General features: G+C 39.0%; 1 protein-coding gene and 1 non-coding gene across 2 annotated transcripts; one reads left to right on the forward strand and one right to left on the reverse strand.

Annotated features, from left to right (window-relative positions):
• Positions 1 to 3,095: 3,095 nt before the first annotated feature.
• Ndufs5 (NADH:ubiquinone oxidoreductase subunit S5) lies at positions 3,096 to 10,817 on the reverse strand. Its single transcript, XM_046418882.2, has 3 exons — positions 10,686 to 10,817; positions 8,428 to 8,645; positions 3,096 to 3,310 (listed from the first exon to the last, which is right to left on the reverse strand). Exons 2-3 carry the CDS (start codon positions 8,641 to 8,643, stop codon positions 3,206 to 3,208), a joined length of 321 nt encoding a protein of 106 aa, XP_046274838.1. The 5' UTR covers positions 8,644 to 8,645; positions 10,686 to 10,817; the 3' UTR covers positions 3,096 to 3,205.
• Trnav-cac (transfer RNA valine (anticodon CAC)) lies at positions 3,780 to 3,853 on the forward strand. Its single transcript has one exon. It is a non-coding gene; the product is annotated as a tRNA-Val (tRNA).
• Positions 10,818 to 11,554: the final 737 nt, after the last annotated feature.

Genomic DNA, 11,554 nt, shown 5'->3' on the forward strand with positions numbered 1-11,554 from the left:
AATTAAGTTCTGTATTCTTTACCCATGTTTTACCTGTAGGTAAATACAATCTAATGGGATTTGGTTTCCCTTTATTCCACAAGCCAGAGCTCAGGAATAAAAGATTTCTCTGTATGAAAGGGCATGTACCTACTTTAAGCCTTGATTCTGCTTTTCTCTCTGGCCCTTCCAATTGGGTTCTCTGATTTTACAAAAATAATATATATTCACTGTCATTTTGAACTTAAAAAACTCAGAAAAGCTTTTGTGTACAGAGCATAATTAAAACAACCTAAAACAGGGCCATAGCCTGGGACCTTACTGGATGAACTCCAGCTTGCTTTTTCATTGTGACTGATAAATGAGTTTAAGAAAATGCTGCTTGGCTAGAGATCTGCCCTGTAACAGAAGGGATAAGCAGGGCCCTGATCAAATGCCAAATCTAATCCTTCCAATTTTGAGACTAGCATACAATGTACTTTTTCTTTTTAGGACAACCTTATTCTTGAGCTGACATTTATGATTCAAAATGCTACAGGATTAACTATAAGTCATTTGAAAAGGAAATTAAGGAAACAATTTCATTTATAATAGCATCAAACTGAGTACTTAAAAATGCTTAATAAAACACTTAGGAATTGTACAATAAAAAGCACAAGACATTTCTAAAAGAAATTAAAGGAGAGATAAATGGAAAGATATTCCATGTTCATGGATTGAAAGACAATATTGCTAAGATGTCAATATTATTCATATCAATCTATAGACTTAACTGTCATCTCTATCAAAATTCAAGTGGCCTTATTTTTTTTTTTTTTTGCAGTAATGGAAAAATTCCTCCCAAAATTCATATGGCATTTCAAAGGATCTCGAATAACCAAAACACTGCTAAAAAAGAACAAAGCCAGAGCACTCACACTTCTTGATTTCAAAACTTACTACAAAGCAACAGTAATCAAAAACTGACATAATAAGACATGTAGACCAAAAGAACAGAATAGGGCTGAGAAATAAATCCTTATGTCAAATGATTTTCAAAAAGAGGGTCAAGACCAATCAATGGCAAAAAGACAGTGTTTTTTTTTTTTTCAACAAATGGTTCTGAAAATTTTGACTATGATACACAAAAGAATGAAGTTGGACTCTCACTTTAAGGCCATATAAAAAAAATTAATCCAAAATAGACCCATGATGTAAATGTAAGACCTAAAACTAAAAAATTCTTAAAGATATAGGGCAAAAGTTTTATGACATTGGGTTTGGCAATGACTTCTTGGAAACACACAGGCAACATAAGAAAAAATAGAATTGTCTTGTGCATCAAAAGACACTATTTAGCCAGATGCAGTGATGTGTGCCTATAATCATAGCTATTTGGGAGGCTCAGGCAGGAGGATTGCTTCAGCCCATTAATCTGAGGCCAGTAATGTAGTGAGACCCCATTTTTTTCTCTCTCACACAAACACACACTATCAAATCACAGGATAAGAGGAAATATTTGCAAGTCATCTATCTGATAAGGAATATCTAAAATATATATTAAAAAACTCCTAAAACTCATCAACAAAAACCTGGTACCCAATATAAAAATGGACAAACAGAAAGACAAATCTGTATGATTCCACTTATAAGAGGTAATTAAAAGAGTAAAAATTTAAAACACAGAAAATAGAACAGTGGTTGCCAGGGGCTAGGGAGAGAGAATAGGGAGTTATTGTTTTAATGCGGAGTTTCAAAGTTTGCAAATGAGAGTTCTGAAGATAGATGGTAGTATAACAATATGAATGTACTTTATACCAATAAACTGAATACTTAAAAATGGTTAAAGTTAGCAGGCACTGTCGCCCACTTTTATAATCCCAGAGACTTAGGTTGAGGCAGGAAGATTGAAGCTGGAGGTTAGTTGCAGCAACTTAGTAAGACCATTTCAAAATAGAAAGAAAGGTCCTGGGAATGTAGATCAGTAGTAAGGCACCTGTGAATTTAATCCCTAGTACCCCTCCAAAAAACAAAACAAAAACAAAAAAATCTAAGGTAGTAAATATTTTCAGTGGTGCTGGAAATAGAACCCAGGGCCTTGTAAATGGAGGTAAGCGCTCTGCCATTAACCTGTATCCACAACCCAATATGTAAGTTTTATGTGCATTTTACCATTTTTAAAAATTAGGAGCTAGTCATGATGGTGCACACCTGTAATCCCAGATACTCAGGAGGCTGAGGCAGGAGGATAGCAAGTTCTAGCTTCAGCAACTTAGGGAGAACTTGTCTCAAAATAAAAGGGCCGAGTGTGCAGCTCAATGGTAAAGCATCTCTGGGTTTGATCCCCAATAACATACACACACACAAAAAAAAAAAAAAAAAAAATTGGGGGAAAAAATGTTACAGGATATCTGAGTTTTCGATTATATTCTCAACACTTACTGATTTTCTAAAATTTATATTTTCCTTTCTACATCTAGATTTTTCTTTTAGAAACATGTTTTTAAACATGTCAATTTAAATGAAATAAAATAGAATAAAATAAAATGCCACTGATAGAGGATAGCAAATTGAAACAGTAACTCTGTTTCTTCAAAATTATTTAAACCTCACACTTTCTTAGCCTTAAAGTTAGATGTCACAAACCTTAGGAAATACACAACATTGCTTCCCTCTCCCCTTTCCCCCAGACTAACTGTTTTACAGAAAATAAACCAGAATGGAAAGACTAAATAACACTGGGGCTTCTTAAATGAGTTAAAATATTTAAAGTACCTCTGTAATAAGCATTCAGAAAATGTTAATAATTCCCTAGATGATAATTTTTTAGGTCTAGGTAGAGGCATTTTTCCAAACTTAAAAAAACTGTTTGTAAGCCATATATGGTGGCACATGCCTGTAATCCCAGTGGCTTGGAGGCTGAGGCAGGAGGACTGCTAAATTCAAAGCCAGCCTCAGCAACTTAGCAAGACCCTTCTCAAAATATTAAAAAAAAAAAAAAAAAAAAACAGGCTGGGATGTGGCTCAGTGGTTAAGCACCCCTGGGTTCAATCCCTGGTACAAAAAAATAATAATAATAAATAAAAAGTTTATAATCTTATCATGGAAAAGGATGATCCAAGAGAAAACAGAACAAATAAGAAGGAGCAATCCTTTATTTTATACACTTTGAAGTTTTCAGTAAACAATCTTTCAATGGAAAAGAGAACATGAAACATCAGCCTCTTGCCATCAGCAGCTGCTCTGCTCAGGGCCTAGGATCCGCCTTGCCCAAGTGGTGAGGTGGAGGGGTGTAGTTCCCTTCCTTTATTAGCTTATCCCGATGCTTCTTGATGGTATTCACACGTTTCATCTGTCAAAGGAAAAAAGCATTTAAAGTAGAGGAAAAGTTGTATCAGAAAGCGAGGTCTGGAGAAACCAAGATAGATTTTTGCTTCATTTTTAAATTCTGTAAGGCTTTTCATCCTATAAAGGAACTTTAAGACAAAGTCCATCATTTTCTTTTTACTGTGCTAGGAATGGAAATCCCCCACACATGCTAGGCAAGAGGATCACAAGTTCAAGGATGGCAGGGGCAACTTAGCAACACCTGCCCTCAAAAAAGGGCTTGGGAGCGGGGTGGGGTGCTGGGTTCAATCCTCAGCACTACATAAAAATAAATGATTTTGTCCATGTACAACTAAAAATACTTTAAAAGAAAAAAGAGGGGAGGACTGGGGTTGTGGCTCAGTAGTAAAGTGCTTGCCTAGCATGCGTGAGGCACTAGGTTCGATCCCCGGCACTACATAAAAATAAACAAATGAAATTTAAAAAAAGAGGGCTGGGGATATAGCTCAGTTGGTAGAGTGCTTGCCTCACATGCACAAGGCCCTGGGTTCAATCCCCAGCACCTCAAAAATAAATAAACAAACAAATAAGATTTAAAAAAGAATAATAATAAAAAAGGCTGGGCATATAACTCAGTGATAGAGCACTTGCTTAGCATATGCTAGATCCTGGCTTCAATTCCCAGTACTGTAAAAATGAATAACATAAAATAAAAAATGAAAAAGGGCTGGGGATATAGCTCAGTAGTAGAGTGCTTACCCAGCATACAAGAGGCCCAGGGTTTAATCCCCAGGAACTGGGTGTAATGGCACACACTTTAATTCTAGTGACTGAGGAGGCTCAGGTAAGAGGATTCCAAGTTTGAGGCTAACTTCAATAGTTTAGGAGGCCCCGTCTCAAAATAAGAAAATGGGGTGGGGTGGGGGGCTGGGGATACAGCTCAGTTGGTAGAGTGCTTGCCCCGTATGCATAAGGCCCTGGGTTCAATCTGAAGCACCACAGAAAAAAAGAAAAAGGAAAAGAAATAAAACAGGGGCTGGGGATGTGGCTCAGTGGTTAAGCATCCCTGGGTTCAATCTCAGGTCCAAAAAGCAAAAACAAAAATTCAGTAAGGTACAAAGAAAGAAACAGTCAATATGAGGTCTCTTTTTAGGTAAAAAAGTAAAGGCTTGGAAAGTGCTTGGCCACCTTTGAGCCCTGCGTTCTATTCCATTCTCTGATGGGCCACTGGTTTCTTCCCAATAAATCAAAGCCTAGCCACAACAATGATACGATTTGGCCCCTGGTTTCTGTAACATAGAAAGTATACTTACCAATCCTGATGGCATCCCTCTGATCAAAGCCCTTCAATGGCTTCTCCTCATAATGGCTTACAAGGACCTCTCTGACTTTATCCTTCTCTATTCCAGCTCAGGAACCTTTGCACTTACTGTTTCCTCTGCCCAGAACATTCTTCCCTCATATCCATGTGGCTTTCTTAAATTCTTTGCCTACATCTTCAAATGCTGAGAGCTCTTCTTTGACTAACCTAATATTTGCTTTATAATAATTTTTTTTTAGTTGTAGATGAGCATCTTATGTGGTGCTCAGGATCAAACCAAGTGCCTCACAGGTGCCAGGCAAGTGCTCTACCACTGAGCCACAACCTCAGCCCCGTTTTATTTATTTTTGTACCATAAATTGAACCCAAAGGATGCTTAACAATTGAGACACATCCCCAGTCCTTCTTATTTTTTATTTTGAGACAGGGTCTTGGTAGGTTGCTTAGCACCTCACTAAATTGCTGAGGTTGGCTTTGAACCTGCAATCCTCCTGCCTTAGCCTCCCAAGCCCGCTAGGATTACAGGCATGTACCACCACACCACTGACTACCCTAAGGGCTATTCGGAGTAGCATCCATTTAGCTCCCACGCTAACACTCTCTATCCTACTCCTACTTTACTTTCCCCATTACACTTACCACCTGACACATCATATTTTGTTTGTTAATTTTCTTCTAATCGCACTAGAATAAAAACTCATGAAGTCAGAGACTTTTGCTATTTTGCTAATTGCTATATTCCTACTGCCTAGAATAGTTCATAACATAATAGGTGCTCCAATTAATATTATCTTTAAATAAATGGCTATCTTTTACCAAAGGCACAAAGTTAGCATATTTAGCTAAAATCTTATCAACTTTAAAGAAGTAATATGGGGTGGGACTGCGGTTGTGGCTCAGTGGTAGTGCTTGCCTAGCACATGTGAGGTACTGGGTTCAATCCTCAGCACCATATAAAAAACAAAATAAATAAAATAAAGGTATAGTGTCCATCTACAACTAAAAAAAATAAAATAAAATAAAAGAAGTAACATGGATATAACTTCGGTAGGAAGAAACTCTTAAGTTAACCAAAATACTGATATAAATATTAACAATTTTAAATGGACTATATTATTTTTCTTATTTTCCCTAGTACTGGGTTTAGCCCAGGTGTGTTAAACAGCAACACCCCAGTGTTCTTTATTTTTTTGAGATAGGGTCTTGCAAAATTGCTGAAGCTGGCCTCCAACTTGTGATCCTATTGCCTCAGCCTCTAGAGTGCCTAGGATTCTGAACATGTGCCACCTGGCTAGGTTTAACAGACTACTTTCTTACCATTTCTCTCAAAAGCATTTCTTTTTTTTAAAATTTTTTTTTTAATATTTATTTTTAGTTTTTAGGTGGACACAATATCTTTATTTTATTTTTACGTGGTGCTGAGAATCGAACTCAGTGCCCCAAGCATGCCAGGCAAGCTCGCTACCACTTGAGCCACATCCCAAGCCCCTCTCAAGAGCATTTCTGAACGAGTCTCCCAACAGAACAAGTCATGGTTGACAATACCATATATCAGATCTTTCTGAGCAAGAAGCAATAACCACTGAATGGGGCAGAGGAAATAGTGGTAAAGTGCATGCTTAACATGCACAAGACCTGGGTTCAATCCCTAGCACCAACAAACAAACAAGGAAAAACAATTAAAAAATGACACTCAGTGTTGTAGATAAGGACAGTCTCTAGAATAGCCTTACCAGGCTAAAATCCCAAATCCAACACTTACTAGCTCTAAGAGTTTAGGCAATGTCCTTAATTTTTCCTTGTCTTAATTAATTAATTTATTTATTTTAGGTGCCAGGGCTTTGCAGATGGTATGTTAAGTGCTTTACCACTGAGCTACAAACCCTATCCCCTCTCAAATTTTAAACTTATAATAGAAAAAATAATAGTAACTCATCTCACAGGATTATTTTGAGAAACAAATGCATTATTATATACTAAGAACTTTTAACAAAATATTTTTAGATGTAGATGGACACAAACGTTATTTAATTTGGTGCTGAGGATCAAACCTAGTGCCTCACATAAGCAAGTGCTTTTACCACTGAACCACAACCCCAGCCCTGCTAAGAACTTTTTAACAATGCTTGATTCTAATTCCCTGATTTACTAATTTCTTTGCCTATAGGAAGTTATTCAGTCATTTAGCAACACCTGTAACATGGTAACTTATCTATTCATAAACTATAAGTTTAGGAGTGAGTTTGGAGGCAGCTCCAATTTCCCCTTATAAGAAAACTAAGACAAAGAAGAGGACTTGCTCAATGTCATGAAACTAGCGGTGGCAGAACCAGCACCAGAATCTGGCTCTCTAACTCCCAATCTGATGTTCTTTCCACCTCACACACTACCTCCTTCTGATACAAATTTTTGAAGCAATAAATAACTGGGCAATAAATAACTTGGCTAGAAGAAAAAAAGTTAGAGGACATGCTGTGAACTAAATGGCTATAAAGTGGCCACATCATCCCTGGTAATACTAAACTATTAACTAATGAATGACTGGATTCTGGGAGAGATCAATATAAGAACACTACCTGATACTTCCTCATTCCTTCCAAGTTTAGCTTCCTATTATCCAAATGTCAACAGCAGATGTTAACAGATAAGAACTTTAAATTATTTTTTGGCAGGGGTGCCAGGGTGGTACTGGGGATTGAACTCAGGGGCACTCAACCACTAAGCCACATCCCCGGCCCTTTTTTGTATTTTATTTAGAGACAAGGTCTCACTGAGTTGCTTAGTCCTTGCTGAGGCTGGCTTTGAACTCACTATTCTCCTGTCTCAGCCTCCCGGGTTGCTGGGATTATAGGTGTGTGCCATCACACCCAGCCAAGAACTTTAAATTGATCCAGTTTGCTGCAAATTTAACTAAAAATGTGAATTATCTCCCTGAACCCCAAGAATTTGTAAGTAATAGAAACATTTCTATGGGCTGGAGATATAGCTTAGTGGTAGAATGCTTGCATGGCATGCATGAGACCCTGGGTTCAAACCTTAGTACCACATAAAGAATTAAAAGTTGTTTAAATATGTTAAAAAGAATGTGTTAAAAGTTTTTTTTTTTTTTCTATATGGATCCAGGCTTGGCACCATACTCTGGGACTATGGGCTAAGGAAGGAGGATCACTTAAGTCCAGGAGTTGGAGACCAGCCTGGGCAATGTGGCAAGATACTATCTTAAAAGGGGGAAAAAAAAATCTATTTGTTATATCGGAAGCACAGAAATAGGCAAAATTAAAGCCCAAACCAAGAGATTTCTTCTCTATGGGAAAATAGGCCCCTTTATGTTATAAAACTCATTCAGCTCTTGAGGAGGTGGGCACTGTGCTTGCTAAGATCTTTTTTACTCTGCATCTTGGTCAGCAATCTCTTTAACACTTCCATCTTCCCTAGAGTAAGAACGAATTCAGACTGCTATATGATTTTCATTCTAACAGATCTGCAGGATATAACCTCTTCTCAATGAGTGTTCAATGAATCTAAAATATTTTCTGCCCAGAGATTTTCAAGGACAGTTAAAACACCCAAAGCTACTTGGTATTTTCTGCTTTATAGCCTACTGAAAAAAATGTACACATATATAATTTTTAACCTGGTGGCTACAGCAGGGAAAATTTGGGAGAAGATGAGGAAGAACACTAAGGAAGAATGGGCCTCCTCAGATCTGAAGGCACTTGGTCTCTCAGTAGCCTCAGTCCCAAGACCAATTAAAAACACTTTAAAAATAGCCCCAAAGAAATAAGCAAGTCATTCAGCTCCCATCTCCACCATTTCCTCACCGTTTTCAGCCGAAGCAAACATTCTACGAAATCTTCATATTCTATCTTGCACTCTTTCTGGGCTCGGGTATTACCAATTCCATGTGCACACTCTATCCATTCTTTTTCAAAAGCGTGGCATCGAGAAGGAATCTTGTAGGGCTGATCAGCACTTTGGATTGTTAGATGACGGTCTAAGTTAATGCCCAACCTTTTCTGCACATCAAAGAAAGGCATGGCTGTAATGGAAGATAAATAATAATAATAATGCCACAAGAATACAATCAAATGAGACATTACCAAGGGAAAAAATGAGATAATCATGATAAGTATCCTCTAGAATGCTGTATTCTCCAAATTTCTTCTCAACGAACTTTTTCATTAGATAGATTCTCCCAGTTTATGGTAGGTGAGCAATTTTTGTACTTACACAAAACTCAAGGAAAACAGAACTAGAATTAAAAAACAATGCTAAAAACTCCTCTGTATATTAAGGACATTTTTGTCAAAAGTTCAAAAACTTTCATGTTTTGAGTGAATAATACCAGGTATTTGAAATAGATCTGAAGAAAACTGAAAAGAACAAAATAGATACAAACACAGAATACTTCTTTACATTGTTCTTTTTCCTTTTTCTGTATGAGGATTGAATCCAGGGGCACTTTACCACTGAGCTACATCTCCCCAGCCCTTTCTAATTTTAATTTTGAGACAGTCTTACTAAGTTGCTGAAACTGGCCTCAAACTTGTGATCCTCCTGCCTCAATTTGCCAGAAAGCTGAGATTACAGGTATATGTATATATATTTCAGAGTGACAAGTTTCTTTACATTTTTTTCTGTCCATTCTTTCCATGTCAACTTGGGAGACACATTTCCTGAGAAACCCTCCTGAATCTGGTGTCCCTCCTCTGTTATATAGCATTCTCAATTTCCAAGAAGTACTTTGCACAGTACTATATATAACAGATTTTACTTGTATCTCTCTCCTACTGGACAAAAAATGCTTTGAGGGCAGGGGCTTGGTAACTGCTGAAAAAAATGAATTTACAATAACTGAAGCAGGGCATGGTGATGATGACTGTAATTCCAGTGATTTGGGAGCAGGAGGACAGCAAATTTGAGGACAGGGGCTGGGGATGTGGCTCAAGCGGTAATGTGCTCACCTAGCATGCTCCGGGTGCAGGGTTCGATCCTCAGCACCACATAAAAATAAAATAAAGATGTTGTGTCCGCCGAAAACTAAAAAATAAATATTAAAAAAAAATTGAGGACAGCCTGGGCAACTAAGCAAGACCTGTCTCAAAATATAAAAAGGGCTGGGGATGTAGCTTAGTGGTAGAGCATCCCTGAGTTCAAACTCTAGTACTGCAAAAAACAAAAAGCAAAAACAAAACAAGACAAAAAAAAAAAAAAAAGAAAACCCCACACATTTACAAACCAAAAACACTTAAATGTGCAAATAATAAAGAAATGAGTAATTAATTTCTGGTATTCAGTAGAATAAATGAGACATCGGAGAAGAGAATATACATGTCAAATACCTTATACTGTTAAATAAAGACAAAGAGACAAAGACACACATTATAATAAAACCAAAGGAGGAAAAAAATAAAAATACCATTGTAATTGTGTATACAAAGTAGATTTACTGGTGAATTTAATTTCTAAAGTTTCATCCTATTCTTTCCAGGCACTGAGAAGGGAGAAAGCAGCTGCTCAATGTACGCACTAGAGAGACACTGGGAACTAGAAACCCACTGCAAGAAACAGAGTGGTTCAGAGGTCAGAGTTTTTGAGGAAGCAGCCGAGGATTCCCTGAGACTTGAAAATGCCTTTGAGACGGGCTGAGTTCGCCAAGCGAAGATCGGTGGACACACTACTCCAGTCCAGCAACAGAATGCGTTCCAGCGTGCGTGCTGGGCATTTGCGGGGACACTGAGGCCCAGGAGAGGGTGAAGCCCAGAATGCACGACGGGAAAAATGAAATGAACAAGGCTGGAGGGGCCAAAACCACGCAGGGGCTTGATGGCCGAGATAAGGAGCGTGGATTTCAGTTAAGGAACAGAAGGCCAAAGCATTAATCCGGCAAAAGCTAAATCAACCTGGAAAGACAGCTGAGCGAGGTGCGGTCTCCAGGAGAGGGGGTCACGGGATGTGCCAAGGAGCAGGCCCAGAGGTCGGGCCTGGGAGAAGGGGACACCCAAACTATGAGGGAATTCGTCCAAGACAGGTCAGAAGGAAGCTCATTCACTGCCATGCAGACATAAGCAACTCCTACCTTCCCACCGCCGTGTCCTTGTCCCCTCCCGGGCCCTCGCTTCAGAACCTCCGGCTAGCGACGCACACGCCTGCCGTAAAGGATGCCCGCAGCGCGACGTTTGCAGTTAGACGCCCGGAGCCGACTTTCCCTCTGCAGTCTCGCCCCGGAAACCACAGAAACCTAGCCCATCAATCTGCGCCCGGGTGCCTTTCTGCCTGGGCCTCTGGGGACGCTGACTGTGCCTGACCTGCCCTGAGCCACCGCTCTGGAGAAGGCTTAGCTGTTAGTGCGTTCTTGCTGTCTCCTAGTTTAGGACTAGCACTCCCACGGTAGCGCTGATCGGTGAGCGATTTGACTTGGAGCCACCTGTGAAGAACACTTTTCTAGCCCCCAAACCCGTTAAACCCGTGGACTGTGAACCCAGATCACTGAGGGGCAAATTCTGGCAAATTCTGTGTGACCCGGAAAGATTTCCTAATCTCGCCCGCCCTCAGTTTCCTCTTTTGTTATAGATAATAGTAATCTGTCCGGCCTGTGGTGCACTGTAATCCCAGTGACTCAGGAAGCGGAGGCAGGAGGCTCACAAAAGTCAAGGGCCAGCCTTGGAGTGACCCTGTTTCAATATAAAAAATAAAGGGGCTGGGGTTGTGGTTCAGTGGTAGAGCGCTTGCTTAGCATGTGTGAGACACTGGGTTTGATTCTCAGCATCGTATAATAATAAATAAAATAAATTTGTTCAACAACTAAAAACAAATTTAAAAAAATAAAAATAAAAGAGGCTAAGGATGTGGATCAGTGGTTAAGTGCCCCTCGGTTCAATTCTCATACCAGTATGATGATGATGATGATGATGATGATGATGATGATGATGATGATAAAGCCTACAG

The sequence above is a fragment of the Marmota monax genome, unplaced genomic scaffold, assembly GCF_021218885.2.
Source record: "Marmota monax isolate L192 unplaced genomic scaffold, Marmota_monax_Labrador192_F-V1.1 WCK01_AAM20220418_F8-fsc00008, whole genome shotgun sequence".
Lineage (NCBI taxonomy): Eukaryota > Metazoa > Chordata > Mammalia > Rodentia > Sciuridae > Marmota > Marmota monax.